This window comes from Phocoena sinus, chromosome 9, assembly GCF_008692025.1.
Source record: "Phocoena sinus isolate mPhoSin1 chromosome 9, mPhoSin1.pri, whole genome shotgun sequence".
In the NCBI taxonomy this organism is placed as follows: Eukaryota; Metazoa; Chordata; class Mammalia; order Artiodactyla; family Phocoenidae; genus Phocoena; species Phocoena sinus.
Window position 1 is genome coordinate 68,200,090 of NC_045771.1, and position 18,477 is coordinate 68,218,566.

General features: G+C 36.6%; 1 protein-coding gene across 6 annotated transcripts in view; it reads right to left on the minus strand.

Annotated features, from left to right (window-relative positions):
• Positions 1 to 18,477, minus strand: part of DGKB (diacylglycerol kinase beta) — a 648,598-nt gene that overhangs the window by 550,435 nt on the left and 79,686 nt on the right. For all 6 annotated transcript variants that reach the window (XM_032642942.1, XM_032642939.1, XM_032642937.1 and 3 more), the window contains exon 2: positions 3,467 to 3,543. In XM_032642942.1, the coding sequence (XP_032498833.1) occupies positions 3,467 to 3,543 (77 nt within the window). The remainder of the gene's footprint in view (positions 1 to 3,466; positions 3,544 to 18,477) is intronic.

Genomic DNA, 18,477 nt, shown 5'->3' on the forward strand with positions numbered 1-18,477 from the left:
AATATAACAGCATATATATAGATAAATTTGATTATACTTGTTCCCCACTCCTATTTCCTTCTATTAGAATAACATACCCAGCCTCTCTCCACCCCTTTAAAGACTAATATCTTTCTATACATAAGCCACTGCTTAATTTCTTCCCATCTATTTAGATGTCAATGAAATAATTTGGTGTGGAATTTGGAATCCAGGGAAAAAATATTTATATATGCAATGCCAAACTGATTCTTTCTCATAGTATAAAATTCGATGACTCTCATGAATCAGTTACATCTGAGATGTTCTGAGTGTGTTTTACTATGAACCTTCTCACAAGGACTGGATGGCCACTACAATCTACCTGTAATCGTACTCTTTATATTGTCCACATAAGATTAGGTGGAAACTGATAGGCATCTCTTACCTTGTAGAGCATGAGTCGGTAATAATTATGTGCAATGGAACAATGCTGTGCTCATTACAGAAGCAATGTAATGCTTGCAATGACAGGCAATGTCATTCAGTGCATGTGAAATACCTTTCCCTTCCCCTTATCCTTCTCATCTCCTCAGGTCTTCCCTCTCATTCTAATGGCCTAGCCAATTAAGTGAAGAGGAAATGTCTTAGACTGGGATCCCAGACAACCAGATTTCAACTACAGTTATTGTCACAAACCTAGATGGTTAATCTTGGGAAAGTCATTTTACTTTTTTTTTTTTTTTTTTTTTTTTTTGCGGTACGCGGGCCTCTCACTGCTGTGGCCCCTGCCGTCGTGGAGCACAGGCTCCGGACATGCAGGCTCAGCGGCCATGGCTCACGGGCCCAGCCACTCCACGGCATGTGGGATCTCCCTGGACCGTGGCACGAACCCGTGTCCTCTGAATCGGCAGGCGGACTCTCAACCACTGCGCCACCAGGGAAGCCCCATTTTACTTTTCTTAAGATGAGTTTCTTTACTTAAAAACTTTATAATCATATTTGTTTGGTTATCTCAACACCTTTCTCAAGTTTTTATTCTTAAAGAATCTTTAAAGCCATTGTTTAAATTTATATTTTATGAGTCTGTCATTTATTTCCTCATAGGAATTAAAAATAAATGAGTCATCCATATATTACACAATATTTCTCCTCTATTCAAATAGACTTAAACAGGTCACATTTTCATTGGATTAAGCTTTTATACACAGAGCTTTTATAATTCAGTAGTTCAAGTGAATCATAAGAAAAATAATGCATCTACTATTTAAGCAGCTTTACTTTGTAAAGGGGAGAAGCAATTTTAAAAGATATTTAGGTTGTTTTCTCTTTGTAAATACATTTTATATGGATGATACAAGCCACCTCCATTTTAGAAAACAAAGTATTAGTCACTTACTCCAAAGCAAGACTAGATTAATCACTTTTCTTGTACAACTGAACATCAATTAGGTAGTCACTCGTCTATGCCTACTTTGGGCTCAACTTGACCAGTCAATAGTGAGTGGTAACTGCACATGTGAGTTGACAGTATGAATTATTTCCTACTATTAAAGTAACCTTTTATAAACTTGATGAAGGCATGTACTCAACAGAATCTCTAGGCCTTAAAGATTTATTTCTAAAACTGAATATTCCTAAATATTTCCTATTAGCTTCTGTAAAATACGTACTAGTGTTTAAAAGACTCATAAAAACTTTAAATTTTTCTCCTGACGGGAAAATACCTATCAGCTTTAAAATTTGAGAGTGATTTCACTTTTAAATTAGAAATACTTTTGGGTCCTAATGAGATCTAACTTTTTTGTTTTTCAACTGTCATTATTTTAATAATGCACTTCAAGAGCAGACCTGTGCACTTATGGAGAGGTATTACATTATTGAAAAGGCTGACATCATATGTGTGTCTAACAATGAATCTAGTAATTACCTCAATAAATCCAGTACATGGTGACTGATAATCCCCATGAAACATATAATATCAGTAAGACTAAGTCTTGAGAGTCCTTTAAATAAGAAATAATTGAAACAAACAAGATCACGTTCCAACTGAATTTATAGCCAACAGCTATCTTTAGGGGGAAAAAACTGTTTTTCTCTCTGTATGTAGATTAGATAACATGCATGTTTTCAACTATGATTGGGAAATGTAAATATTAATGAATTTTTGGGGTCTTACAGCAATTCAGTAAGGCTGTCATCTTTACCTTTCCAACCCTGCTTTCTTGGTCTTCGAGATTTTCAGTTCTACCAATTTATCTGCCAACATTCTTTCTCTCACTCTAAAGCATCTAGGAAAATGAAATGTGAGGAAAATGTAGGCCAGATGCCTGCTTTTTTCCCTCATGATATAGGCAAATGGGAGTAGCTTTAAATTGTCTATTTTCTGCATCATTTGTAGGCACTAAACATTAACTTTATTTTTAAAAAAGAAAATAAATCTTAGGTTAAAGAGCTTTAAAAAGTATAATTGTGTATTAGAATGCAGACAGAATAAAAATATGGATGGAAAAATAGTAAATATTGGAGTAAGAATAGTAAGTACTGGAAATACTAAAAGGAAATTATAAAACAATATGAACATTTTGAGGTCAGAATTTAGAGATTCGGTTTTGACTAAAATGTTAGTTCTATAAATCCCAGAGAAGTTAAATATTAAGGATAGCCAAGAACTGTGCTTTTGTAAACATTCAAAACCACAATGGTAACGAAAACAAAAAACAGATCACATTTTAATCAGCAAACAAATCTATCTAATGAATGGCTAGATAATATATCCAGGCAAAAGAGTCTTCTACAAAGGGCAGTTTCTTTTAGCTCCCATACAACCCAACTGTCACTTGGTGAAGCTGCAAAAGAACTTACAGCAATGATGATCAAACATTTAATATGTAACATTTCTCAGCTAACCTTGTCTTAAAGACAAGGTTATTAACAAATAATTAGGGAGGGAAAGACATTCATTCAAGCAAGATGCTTCAAAGCAATTGACAGGACATCAAGTTTTTACAGGGAGAGATTCATAAGCTTATTGGTAACAGGCTAAAACAAGATAAGGAGAAAAAAATTCCTCTCTTTGTAGCCAAGCCTGCTCTTTAAAGTAAGAGACCACTTAAAGCCATCACAGAATCTTTCTTCAGTCAAGGGAATACTGCCTGCCCCATGCCAATGTTCATTTGGGGTTAACATCTGTATGTCAGAGAGAGAGAGAGTCAGACACACTTTCTCTCCTGTTCTATCTAAAACTGTTTTCTGACTTTTAGGAAAAGAACCTAGCATGCATTATAAATAATCTATACACTTCCAAGCACACAATATAGAAATGTTCTTTTCATTAGCAAAATGCTTTTGAGTGAAAAAAGTAGTACACCATTTAATGTATCTTCCAGAATAGCATTTCATTATGAATTTCATTTTGTATATGAACATCTATTTCCAAGGATTCTTTATTAAGAAATCCCTCCCCCAAACATCTATATGAAACTTAAATAAAGAAAAAAGGTTTTACCCCTTCAGGATTATACTTTGCAAGCACACCATTACCATGGAATTCTTCAAGAACGTCTTTTAATTTCTTTGTAGAATCTATAAGAAATAGAAAACACACAAATTATTTACATATGCTACTGTGGTTATATAATACAGTCCAGAAACAAAGACTTCTTAAAATATAAATATCACCAGATATTAAATTTTAAGACAAACATGCAAAATGTTCTTTACCATTTTTGAAGGGCTATCTAATTGGAAAAGGCAATCACAAAAAAAGAAACAGGGGAACTCCCTGGCAGTCCAGTGGTTAGCACTCGGTGCTTTCACGGCCCAGGGCCAGGTTCAATCCCTGATCAGGGAACTAAAATCCCACAAGCTGCACTGCAGGACCAAAAAAACCCCAAACAAACAGGAAAAAGTATGTTTTGACCAAGAATGGGGACACTGCCTATGTATTATGCGAATTAATGTGCAAATAAATGAATAGGTAGCATGCTTCTTCCCTGTTTCTTTTGATAACGTAACTTCTAAATTAATGAAATAGTCTTAGTTTTTTAAAAAAAATAGGTATTCTTTGTTAAACTTAACAATACACAGTGCATTTTTCAAGAATCAGTCTATTAACTAATAATAGCCCTGCTGAATAAATAAGAAAAATAGAATCCATTCAGAGGCAAACTATAGATCTTAGTATTTTGCAGGCATTTTTAGAGAGAATTTTCTAAACATACATAAAGCTCAACTTATTTTATATCAATTAAGAAAAAAGTTTAGATGTTATGAAAAGTATTTTAAATTATGTTTTGTCAAAATTTTTATAATTTTCAGGAGTTTCATCATATTAAGATGGTAACAAAAGAATCTTAATGCATGAAATAATGTCATGGAAGAACACAAATATTATGAGACTTAAAAATTATATATAAATATAATAAAATATATGTATTCAATCTACTAACATAATGTTCTCATAGTTATCAAAATATAATTTTCACTAAGAAATCTCAGAATTATATATTTAAATGAGAGGAAAACAACACCTAACAAATACTGCTGTCATTTCAATACTCAATCAGTTTAAATAACAGTGATAAAAACAGCTTGAAATTAAAATGTGGGAAATAAAAGATTCTTAGTTTCCTATTAGGAAACAGGGCATGGATATTATTTCCTAGCATTTGAATATAATCTTTCCTGCCTACCTCCTAAGACTCAGTGATTTTTGAATCATCATAAAACATGTTCCAGTTCCCAGAAAACTAATTTACAAATGAGCTTTTGAAACACTCTTAAAAAATTCACTCTTAGACGCCCATCAAATGCATCATGCCTGTATTTTATAAATTATACTTTCATTTGTATTTATACATTTGTTTCTTTATACAGTAAATCCTGTTTAGTTTTATATGTATGTGACTGTATTTTTTTATTGTGATAAAATTCACACAACACAAATTTACCACTTTAATAACCATTTTAAAGTATACAATTCAGTGGTTCATTAGTATATTCACAATGCTGTGCAACCATCACCACTATCTATTTCCAGAACATTTTCTCCATCCCCAAAAGAAACCCCAAAACCCTGGACTTTTCATACAAATGGAATTATATAATGTATTGTCTTTGTGTTTGACTTCTTTCACTTAGCATAAAGTTAATGTACGTTGTAGCATGTGTCAGTAGTTCATTCCTCTTTACAGGTAAAAAATATTCCATTTTATGAATATACCACATTTTGCTTATTCATTCATCAGCTGATGTGCATTTGAGCTGTTTCCATGAATAATGATGCTATGAACATTAGCGTATACATGTTTTTGTTCAAATACATGCTTCAGTTCTCTTGGGTATACGCCTAAGAGGAGAATTGCTGGGTCATATGGTATTTCTATGTTTAACGTTTTGAGGAACCGCCAAACAGATTTTCACAGGGCTGTACTATTTTACGTCACTATCAGCAACGTATGAGGGTTCCAGTTTTTCTGTATCTTTGCCAATACTTGTTATTTTTTAGTTTTTTAATTAAAGCCATCCTATGGATATAAAATGGTTTTGATTTGCACTTGAGTAGTCATTTACTAATGACTAATGATCTTGAACACCTCTTCACGTGATTATTGGCCATTGGAGCATTTTTTAACTGGGTTGTTTGTCTTTTTGTTGAGATTCTCTGGGTGTGTGTGTGTGTGTGTGTGTGTGTGTGTGTGTGTACGCACTATAACGTGCTTGAAGCCCGTACAGATTCCTATATATAAATATTTTTCATTATATATCTTGCCAGCATTTTCAATACTGTGATCAAAGTTAATTTGTTATTCTGTGTCCCTTGCTAAATTGAAGGTTTCCCTATGGAAGAAAATGCACATTTTCATTTTTGCACAGCATTCAATTTATTACAAAGCTGGAACAATAGAATTGCAATAAATATTGGGATTGAAATAATCACAACTATTCCTAAAATACAACAAATTACAGTAATTGCTTTGATGTGTACCTTGGCAGAAACTTATACTACTTCAGAGACCAGGTGCTATATTAAAAAGAGACATGAAGCTGACTCCTTACTCCCAAATCCTTTTCTGGGGATGATAAAGCACTATTCTAAGTTAGCAGAACACCTTTTACTTCCTCTTGTTTATAGATGTAGATTCAGACCCTTCTGTACATACCTACAGAGACATACATATATAGATGTGTAAATCCTGGAATAATATATCCCAATAGACTATTTTAAACATAGCTTGGCTCCATGATAAAACTTAAGGGGAAGAAGAAAAATTTGGTTTCTTATACACAGGACTTCCACAGAACTTCACAGATACCACCTGAAGATGGGCTTTTCATTTCACATAGGCATAGGAATACACAATCAGTAATCATTTATAAATGCCCTGGAGAAAACAACAGCCTTCAAAATTATTCACGTCACTTTTTAACAGTTTACTGGTCATAGTTTACACTGGAATATTCTTAGTGGGAGACCGCTAGGAATAAATTAATGAATTAAGAGCCAAAATCTCTATTTCTGTGACTGCATTTTCCATGAGCCGAGGCTCAGTGATGATCTTGGTCTGGGACAATTTAAGAAGCTCTGATTCATATTCAGATGAATCACCATCAACTCAACTTGCTCCTTTTCCAATTCTCAAGTTCCATTTTTAACATCTTGACATCTGAAGTTTACCCACAATCCAATTCCCACTTCACAATCTAGTTTAGAACCTGGAGCCTTATCTTGCTCTTCTATTCACGTCCCAGTAAACTCTTTGGGTCCAACCTCCCTGAGACTAAAGTCTTGACTTTTCCAGCCAATCTTCTATAGATGGAGATCGTACATGGAACATCAGAGGGTTCCAGATATCTTGCCTTAGCCCTGTATTATTTAAACAGAATTCCCTTACGTAAACTGTCTACGTATCTGCTTGGATTCCCAAATTGCACTGGATTGTGAAATACCTACTGCTGTGTTCTAGTATCTTTATAGGAACACACACTTATTTTGTAACTCAATTGCTTTTCTGAATTTGTTCCTATTACCTATCATCATAAACATTCCTAACTTTTGATTATAATCAACTGTCTGTCCAAAACAACATTGGGCGGGAATTCCCAGCAGCCCAGTGGGCGGAACATTGTGCTTCCACTGCAAGGGGCACAGATTTGATCTTTGGTACGGGAACTAAGGTCCTGCAAACCACATGGCTTGGTCAAAAAACAAAAGCAAAAATACACTGGGACAGCAAAGAGAAGAAAGGATGCATAACTATGTCCAACCTACCCACTAGTACAAGACATACCAAGGAAGTGACACCTAGATGAATAGATAGTAGTTGAGTGAAAGACATCGTTTCAGTCATATTTGAGCTAATACTGGAACTTCAAGTATGAGAGCACAGTGACAGATTCTGGGCTGAGAAATCCAAGCAGGAAGCCAGACAGGCAGGCAGCTGTGAACCGGGAGATCAATTCACTGTTAATACGTATTTGTAATGGGACAAAGGTCCGGCTTCCAAAAAAAATTGGCAACTGAAATGCCAGGCAGCCAGGTTAAAACAGCTGCTTTAACCCTTGGGATAAGGGATTAGGACATATGCTCAGCACAAACTATTGGGTCTCCTAGAAAGCAAAGGAGGATCATGACGAGGCAATTCTGAAATAGAGGGCTAATTGCAGAGTCAACAATGCTTGCCTTGGCTACTAGGGCAGAAAACTTAGAGAAGAACACTGGATACCAATGGCTGCCTTCTGACTAGCATATCCATCTTACGAGGAAGTAATTTAATGTTATTAACCACAACAAAGAGAACACATTTTAGGTTGTCTTTTCCATCACTCTCAGCATCATCTAAAAAGTAAGGTGGTACTAAGCCCAAAAGCAGGAGTAATTCTGTTGTGCAAACACTTTTGATATATGCTGAAATGGAGGAAATCTACCTGGGGATTGAGAGAGGAGATTCTGGCTTGTCTTTCTAGCACCTGCTCTAGTGCATGAGTCGTCCCAGAGGTCCTCTAAAGTACTCGCTCCCTGTGAATCCTCTCATGTTTGGCTGAGTCACATAATATTCAATGCCATGAGAGTTAAAGTAGCTACATTTCAGAAATGTTCAGTTAGGAATATTCTGAATGTGTACATGATTTTCAAGGAAAATTTAAATCCTTTCATATAATTCTGACATAAAAGTAAATTGAAAAGTAAATTGAAATTGGCAATGATTAGAAAATAGAAGAAGCAAGCTAATGGGTCCTAAAGAATGCTACATAAAAAAATAGAACACTTTTAGTTTACTTCCTATCTCTTTAGGTGTCTGTTGCATCTTGAATAAGCTTCCCTTGTGATTTTACTGCCTCTTTGCTTCTTTATTCCAAAAAACTCAACATGTGTTTGTCAGATTAATTGCAAAGGCCCCATGGAGTAATGGAAAGATTTAAAGCCAGATAAATTTGGATTTGAGTCTTGGCTCCAGAACTCTTGGCTGAATGTCCCTGGGCATATATTTAACCTCTCTGTGGCTCAGTTTTCTAATACTTGAAATTGGAATAATGATACAGACCTTGAAATAGTGTGTCTAGCAAAGTGTCTAGTGCCCAGTAGATTCCTGTTCCTTTGTTCCATCCTAAACAGACTTCAAACACATCATCATCATTCAATATTTCCTTTTGTCTTTGAATCGAAGCACAATTGGCATCATAGATGTCTCAAAATATGATCCAAACGTACCTAGAGATATTTATTTTCTGTGCCTTGCATATTTACAATTCAATATATAGACATCCAATTCCCACGGTATCTCATGATTCCAGAGTCCTTCCTTTTCTCATTATTTTCTTTTTGCCAGCATTCCCTTCAATGTCAAATGAAGTTCAAGCATAATATATGCCATAGTTTACCTGCCACCTTGTCTGCAAAACTTCTCACGGCCACCTTCAACTACAGCAGACAGCAATTTGCCCTGTGTGGAACTCCTCATAATAATTCTCTTAGAATCTATACTCGATTTATGCATTGAGTACTATTAGTACTATGAATTAAAGTTTGCATGTGTAGAGTGTTTTGGAGATTGCAAAGTGTTTGATCTTCTTATGTCATTTAAAACTCAAAATTGGGCTTCCCTGGTGGCGCAGTGGTTGAGAGTCCGCCTGCCGAGGCAGGGGCCACGGGTTCGTGCCCCGGTGCGGGAAGATCCCACATGCTGCAGAGCGGTTGGGCCCGTAAGCCATGGCCGCTGAGCCTGTGCTCCGCAACGGGAGAGGCCACAACAGTGAGGGGTCCGCGTACCGCAAAAAAACAAACAAACGCATTGAATACACCCAACCTAGCAAACATCATAGCATAGCATAGCCTAATGAAGATGTGGTCACAACATTTACATTAACGTACGACTGGGCAAAATCATCAAACGCAAAAACAATTTTATAGTAAAGTATTGAATATCTCGTGTAATTTATTGAACATTTACCGAAAGTGAAAAAACAGAATGGTTGTATGCGTAGAGAATGGTTCTAATTACATGGGTTGTTAACCCTTGCAATCCCATGGCTGAGTGAGAGCTACAGCTTACTGCTGCTACCTGGCATCATGGGAGAGTAATGTACTACATATGGCTGGCCTGGAAAGAGATCAAAATCTAAAATTCAAAGTACAGTTTCTATTGAATATATATTTCTTTTGCACCACCATAAAGTCAAAAAATCATTAAATTAACCCATCGTAAGTTGAGAACCATCTGTAAATGATACAAAATTAAATTTGATAATTAACATTTCCCTTAGCTACATATAGTACTTAAAATCAGCAAAAGAGCTTTATCTTTGTCTAACCACAACAGTTTTGTTTTTAAACCAGCGGTACTCAAACCTGGATCCATCTTACGATCACCTGAGTAATTTTTAAAATACACTGATGCCTGGGCCCAAAACACAGTGATACAGATTGCATTGGTCTGGGGTGGATCTCAGACATAAGGATTTTTAAATAAGGATTTTTAAAAAGCTCCTCACATGATTCTCATATTCAGGTAAGGTTGAATTAACCATTGCTCTGATTCTTAAAAAAGATACACAAAGAAACAGAGTTAATCAGCAAATTTTTCCTGCTATATTTTCCTATATATGTATATATATTTTGTCTGGTTGTTGCTCAGTGGGCTTCTATCAGGGAAACAAAAACTTATTAGAACATTTTACATAAAAAGTTTTCTACTCTCACCTCCGGACACAATGGCAAAAAATAGTATTTTGAAATTCCAGAAGTTGACATTGCTATTAATGCAATTCCTCAGGCGATACAGAAGATGCTCTACTTAAATTGTAGTCAGCAGCAGAAAAGAAACACCTACAGCAGTATTGAATAAAACATTTGGAGAACTAGTCATCAAGAGACAGAAGTTCACATCTACTTGCGTGAAAATTTTAATAAAACTACCAAGAGACTGAAAAAAAAAGGGTAACTATTGCTAAAAAAAAGTCACACTGTAGCACCTTATATGCTAGTTGAAATCTATACACTTGGATTTTAAAATACACCCTAAGAAGAATATTCTAATGATACAACTACACTAGGAAAAGATGTAAAATAATCTCTTAAGGAGTCCTTAGTATAAGTTTCCTCTCCACGTGTTCTTGCAAGTTCTTGGGATCATTGTTAACTTGAAAAGACAATGGCCATAATATCTTCCAGAAAAGGGCTATACACATTGCAGTAGCTCGCTACGTCTATTTACCTGGAAAGACAACTATTTAACTCCAGAATAACTTGATCTGAGACCATGAAGAAAATCTCCTTTCTCCTTTTAATATCATTATTTGCTGATAATACTCTTAAACGACTAGTCCTTAAAACACTTTTATGCGTTTGCTATTATTTTTTCCCTTCTTCATCTACCTATGCTTAACCTTTTGATGTGTGCATCTACTGCAATGCCTTGGACAAAATGTCTGTAGGAGTGAATCTTAGGTAAACAAAATATCTGAGAATTTTGTTAATAAACCTAAGCCAGCTGGACACTGTCCTAAGAACCCGTGAAATAACTTATACTGCATATGCATATTGTAATGTATAGGAAATTCACCAGGAAAATATATGCTCTCATTTGAGCCACTCATCTATACAATAACAAAAAGTTGATATGGAAAACAATTTTAATTAAGAATTTTAGGACTTGCCCGATGGTGCAGGGGTTAAGAATCCGCCTGCCAATGCAGGGGACACGGGTTCAAGCCCTGGTCCGGGAAGATTCCACATGCCACCGAGCAACTAAGCCCGAGCGCCACAACTACTGAGCCTGCGCTCTAGAGCCCGCGAGCCACAACTACTGAGCCTGTGTGCAACCACTACTGAAGCCCGTGCACCTAGAGCCCGTGCTCCACAACAAGAGAAGCCTCCACAATGAGAAGCCCGTGCACTGCAATGAAGAGTAGCCCCCTCTCGCTGCAACTAGAGGAAGCCCGCACGCAGCAACAAAGACCCAATGCAGCCAAAAATAAATAAATTAATTAATAAATTAATTAAAAAAAGAATTTTAATTGGTGCTGAATTGACTGGTTAGATTCAGTGGAGTGCTGGCAAATGTTTAACAACTGCTGAGGGTACAGAGTGCTGACTTGAAATGTTTGCTGATTTAGCTCTTATAAATATTCCCATCATGGCCATTTCAAGCCTTCAGTATGATATGACACCGTGAGTGTGGAGTTGGCAAGAGACGATAACATTGGACTCGTATGAGCAGTAGTTAATGAACTAATAAACATAAAATTTTATATACTCTAGGGAGAAAGAACAAGTCTTTCAAAACAAATAAAGATAAAGGGCATAAACAAAAGCCCCAGCTGCAAGTGTGCAATTATTCTCTCAAGTATTTGAGAGGCATGAATTGAGTTTAAAACAAGTAGTATTCTAAGTACCTGGAATATATTATTGCACAGAACCAAAATTATTCTGGGTCACATGGTTTATATTCTAGTGCAAGAAGATAGAAAACAAACATAATACAAAATGTTAAAAGATTTCAACTATTATGGAAAAATAGTACAAGGTAAAAGGGATTATCAGCTTGCAGGACAGTTTGTGATTTTAAACAACAAGGTTAGAGTAGACTTTTGTGAAAAGGCGAGACTTGGGCAAAACACTGAATCTAATTTATGTTTTAAAAGAAGCACTCTGTTCACATAAAACTAATGAAATCTGAATAAGCTTTGTGCATTATACCAGTGTTTTGATAGAATTTTATAAACCATATTTATGTAAGATATAACCATCTGCAGCTGGTACATGGGGCCTCCTGTACATATTTTTTGGTAAGTTTCTGTGAATCTATCATTACTTCAAAATATTATTTTAAAGGAGCACTCTACCGTATTGAATACAGACTGCAGAAGACAAGGATAAAAGCAGGAAAATAATTATGCAATTACTATATTAATCCAGTCTAGAGATATGACTTTGCTTGAAGGTATTAGTGATGGAGCAGGGTATTTATTATTATTATTATTATTAATTTTATTTATTTATTTATTTTTGGCTGCATTGGGTCTTCGTTGCTGCACGCTGGCTTTCTCTAGTTGCAGCGAGCGGGGGCTTCTCTTCGTTGCGGTGCGCGGGCTTCTCACTGAGGAGGCTTCTCTTGTTGAGGAGCATGGGCTCTAGGCTCACAGGTTTCAGTAGTTGCAGCCTGCTGGCTCAGTAGTTGTGGCTCGTGGGCTCTGAGCTCAGGCTCAGTAGTTGCGGCTCACGGGCTTAGTTGCTCCACAGCATGTGGGATCTTCCCGGACCATGGATCAAACCCATGTCCCCTGCATTGGCAGGCAGATTCTTAACCACTGTGCCACCAGGGAAGTCCCCTTCTTCTTTTTTTTTTAAATTTTTTTTTTGTTTTATTTTGACAGAGTATTTTGTAAGCAGAGCCAAAAGCGTTTCCTGATGGATTGGATATGGGTTGTGAAAGTGAAGAGTCAAGAGGATCTCAAGGTTTTATGTTTGAAGAACTGGATAAAGAGAAATGGGGAACACTACAGAGGGAGCAGGCTTGGGATGGAGAGTTCTCAACTCTAGTTTTAGGGATTTTACAATTGAGAAATCTATTAGACATCCAAGTGTAGCAATCAAGGAAGCAATTATACATAAGTGTGGAATTCAGAAGAGGGTCTGAGCTAAAAAACTAACTTTGAGTGTTATTTGTATAAATGATGTTTAAATCCGGAGCTGGATGATATCACATAGAGAATAAATGTAGGAAAGATACCAAGGACTGAGACATGGAACACTCTGAATTTCAGACATCAGGAAAAGAAGGGGAACATGCAAGGAGACTAAGAATGAGTATTGAGTGAAATAGCAAGAAAACCAGGAGAAGCAAGTGGCATGAATTCAGTGTCATAATGTCAAGTAAGATGAGGGGCAGAAACTGATCACTGGATTTAGCAAGAAGAAAGTCATTCGTGTCCTGTCAAGAAATGTTTCAGTTTAGTGCTGAGACAAAAGCTCTATCACAGTGAGTTAAGAGAAAATAAGATGGGAGGGGTGGGAGGCAGCAAACAGAGGCAACTCATTCAAAAAGATTTGCTACAAATGGAAGCGAAGAATTTGGAGCGGTAGCTGGACTGCAGGAAGTGGACTCAAGATAATTCTTTAAGAGGAGAAAAAAGAAAACAGCATGCTGATAGAAATGATCCAGTAGACTGGGAACAATTGAAAATGAAGGGAAAAGAAGGGAAAGCCACTAAAATGGTGTCCTTAAGTGAATAAGAAAGAACACAATCTCATTCACAGCAGGAAGTCAGAAGGTCTGGCTTAGGGTGCGGGGCATGGACAGTTTACCTAAGTGAGATGGGACAATATATGGATTCATGTGATGCGGGAGATAGATGTCCAGTTGGTGTGTGTAAAGTTTTCCTCTGATTACTTTAGCCAATGGAGGAGAAAGAAAGGCCATGAGCTGAGCAAAGAGGACAAAGGAAAAGATGGTGATTTGAGGAGAGGTGTGAGGTGTTGAAAAGACAGCGGAAGTGAATGGACAAGGGAAATGGGGCATGACTGTCAGGCCACACGGAAGGCTAGTCAGCTATAAGATAGGGGGAGAGTTAAAATTAACTAGGGTTGTGGTTTGTCCATCCAAGTGCTATGGAGTGAGAGGGGCAAGAGAGTTATGGGGGGAAACAAGGAGACTATTTCAATGACTTCTCATGGGGCACTGCCCTCGGGTGTTAGATCATTACTTCAACTCAGGAAGAGTCCCCTGTGACTCCGCTGGTCATTCTCTTCAGTCTGAGAGAACAATTTTGGGCAGTTACTGTGCTTTTCAGAGCTTTATGCCCTCTACTCAGACGCCAACCGGCTTTGTACCAGCCATAATGGGGTATGAAAGAGAGAAATTGGTACTTCAGGTTGTTTTCTATGTGTGTTTCCCCAGAGCTAACAGTACCTCGGTGGTTCTTGTCTTTCTTTTTGTCCCCTTCCCTTCAACTTTTCTCCATTCTCTTAAGTGGCCAATTATGCTTGGACACATAACATTCTGTTTAATAACTGTCTTTTCAGCCTTCCCCCTTGTCCAGAGGATAAAATAGAAAGCTCAAGTAGTTAAGGTCTACGTAGACCCATCACTGTTAGTAATGAAAAGGGTTATTTCTCTAGAGAGGCATAAGCCTCTTGTCCCTTTTTCCACCACCCCTGCTCTTCCCTTCCTTTCTGACGACTCTACCCATGCCAGCACACACTCACTCAGTTCATTTTGGAGAGGCTGAAAAGTAACAGGGAGATAATTGACACTTTCTGTTCCTTGACAACACTTTATAACTTGTATGGTTGAAGTTACATATTTTTTCCCCACTCCTTGAAGTTAAAGTCTGCTCTTTTATTCCCTATATTTTTTTCTTTCTTTTTAAAAGTTATTTTGAGTCATTTATTAGATTCAGTGAGGGTAGGTTTTACAAATTGAATTCACTGTATTTTTCCAGAGAGATAGACTAGATTTATATATATATATATATATATATATATATATATATATATAGTTGCAAGAAATGATCATGCAGTATTGTTCAAGTCGTTCCTTCACAAATATGATGTGGCATCTTCAAACTAATGAGCTCATTTTCAACTAAATATCAAGATTTTTAGATTCGCTAGTGCTAATTAACCACCATTCACTATTTGTGATGACAATGTTGCTATTAGTAAATGGGGATGATAATAATATCTTCCTTGTGCTTCTGCTGAGATTAGTACCTGGTGCACATTAAGTATTATTATATTAACTGTGAGCCCTTAACCTCATCTCTGCTGTCAGATTTATACTGAGCTCTGGGAAAGTTTTTTTAACCACAAACTTAATTTCAGATTCTTATCAATTTTCATTTACTTTTGCATTTTCACTAGATGCTTTAAACTTCCTATCTGCAACAACCAAGATACAACGTAAAATGATTTCAATTAAAGTTATATTTAAATTATCAATTTTGACCTTGTTATGGAAAATTCACTTTCATAGGCGATAGCATTAAGTGCAGTCATTATATGTGTTTCAATCAAAATATTTAATGAAATGCAACTCTGAGTTACAATTTTAAATCTGTACACCATTAAAAATCTTGAAACCCACGCTAGTTCAGATGATGAAAGTTTTGTTTTACTTTTCAAGTTCTTTTGTGAGTTGCAGAACATTTACTGAGGAATCAGACATTCTGGAAACAATAGTATATTCTGTAGTCGTAATGATAATAATGTCCTGTTTTAAGACAATACAAAATTACCAAAATTTCTAAGTAGTTTCTGACCATAAAAATTGGCAGCTCTCTGTACATTTACCAACAAACACAATATTATGCAACCTGGAAAAATAGAAAACTATTTACTTTGCTGGCATACATATTTCAAAGAATATAATTTGTTCACATAGATATTTTAAAGAACGTAAAACTCCAAAAGACTGTCCCCAAGTTTTAAATTCAAAATAGAACTCAAGGAAAAGGAGCACATTTATCTTGTGGCTTTCTGTACCCACACTCATCCGTACCATGCCTCTGGAGGCTGTGAAAGCTTTAATGTGAAAAGGCGGGATGTAACTATACATGGAATTATCCTAGACCCTGGTTCTCAGATGAGCTGTAGGAGTCCTCTCATAAAACAGACCTCGATTTTGTCCCTCTAACACTGAGAGATTAGAAGACACAATATTTTAGGACTCTTCCAGCCACAACAGTCTATGATTCATAATTTAAAACATCTCCAGATACCCTAGAAGGATACTCAGCTCCACACCCCCTAAATATCCCCCTCCTAAATATTCCCATCTCTAATTCTTACTTGTCTTAAGTCTTATCCAACTTTCGAACAGAAAGTTCAGATTGAGGAATCTGGAGATGTCTAATCCCACTACCAGATAAACTGAAAAAAGGAGAAAGCAGCAAGAATTCCAGTTCAGAAAGGAGTATGTTTTTCTGGCATGGCAAATTCTCCAGGACATTAGAACCTCTAATAATATTAGTACTGGTATTATAATCGAGAAATGTATTTAGAATTATACTTACTACTCTGAAAAGTGATTGGCTTTAAGTTCCCTTCAGTTGACAACTTTAAGCTGAGGAATTTACCTACCATGAGACAATCAATCTTTATATGTTTACACGTTATCGATCAGAGAGCAGACTGAAGATGAAACACTGTGTTTGGATACTGTCGCTTGGTTTTCTGAATATCCCTATCAGGCAGTGTTCAGAAAGGAAATTTATGGTGGTGGTGGGTTTTTTAATGGTATCTCTCACAGTCCACATCTTACATTGGTATATTTGCTATAATGCTTCCAAGAAACTTTGCCATAATTTGTGATCAAATTTTTAAAAAATGCTAATACGCTAATAAATGAGCTGGCTATTCTAAGTGAGAGGATTTCTGATGCAATTTAGCTATATTCCAGCCATTTACCTATTAGGATAAAGGCTTCTCCCACATTGTTTAAATATTTCTGGAGATCTAAAAAAAGAAGGAAATGATTAATAGTGATAATTTTGTAAAGGAATTTAGTTACAGAGCACTCAGAGATGGTTTAAGGACTGTGTACCATTGCACAAGTTACGAATCAGAAATGAGAAGATGAATGAGGCTGTAGCAGCCTCCCAGGGAACTGCAGGAATCCACTGATCAATGTGCTTCTATCTACTACAGAGAAAATTCTCGGTCATTTTGGGGGAGAAAAAAAAATACCTGCCAGGAACACAAAAGCTGCTGAAAGTAAGCTAACACTGTTTGTAAGTTGCTTAGGCTGCTGTAAAAAATTACCACAAACAGAAATTTATTTTCTCATAGTTCGGGAGGCCAGAGATCTGATATTAGGTAACTGCAAGGATGGTTCCTTCTGGAGGCTTTGAGGAAGAATCTGTCTCATGCCTCTCCCTTAGCTTCCAGTGGCTGCTGAAAATCCTTGGCAATCTTGGCCTTGTTGACCCATCACATTGATGTCTGTCCCTGTCGGAACATAGTCTTCTCCATTTCTCTGTGTCTTCTTCTCTTCTGCCTTTTATTTATTTATTTATTTATTTATTTAATAGATCTTTATTGGACTATAATTGCTTCACAATACTGTGTTAGTTTCTGTTTCACAACAAAGCAAATCAGCCATATGCATACACATGTCCCCATATCCCCTCCCTCTTGAGCCTCCCTCCCATCCTCCCTATCCGAGCCATATACGTCATCGCAAAGCACCGAGCCCATCTCCCTATGCTATGCTGTTGCTTTCAACCAGCCAAATGTTTTACATTCGGTAGTATACATAGGTTGATGCTACTCTCACTTCTCCCCAAATTTGCCCTCCCACCTCATGTCCTCAAGTCCATTTTCCATGTCTACCTCTTTATTCCTGCCCTGCAACTAGGTTCATCAAAAACTTTCTTTCTTTTTTTTTTTTTAAGATTCCATATACATGTGTTAGCATATGGTATTTGTTTTTCTCTTTCTGACTTACTTCACTCTGTATGACAGACTCTAGATCCATCCACCTCACTACAAATAACTCAATTTTGTTTCTTTTTATGGCTGACTAATATTCCAATGCACATATGTGCCACATCTTCTTTATCCATTCATCTGTTGATGGACACTTAGGATGCTTCCATGTCATGGCTATTGTAAATAGTGCTGCAATGAACATTGTGGTATATGACACTTTTTGAATTATGGTTTTCTTAGGGTATATGCCCAGTAGTGGGATTGCTGGTTCATATGGTAGTTCTACTTTTTAGTTTTTTAAGGAACCTCTATACTGTTCTCCATAGTGGCTGTACCAATTTACATTCCAACCAACAGTACAAGAGGGTTCCCTTTTCACCACTCCCTCTCCAGCATTTATTGTTTCTAGCTTTTTTGATGATGGCCATTCTGACCGGCATAAGGTGATACCTCATTGTAGTTTTGATTTGCATTTCTCTAATAATTAGTGATGTTGACCATCCTTTTATGTGTTTGTGTGCAATCTGTATATCTTTTTTGGAGAAATGTCTGTTTAGGTCTTCCACACATTTTTGGATTGGGTTGTT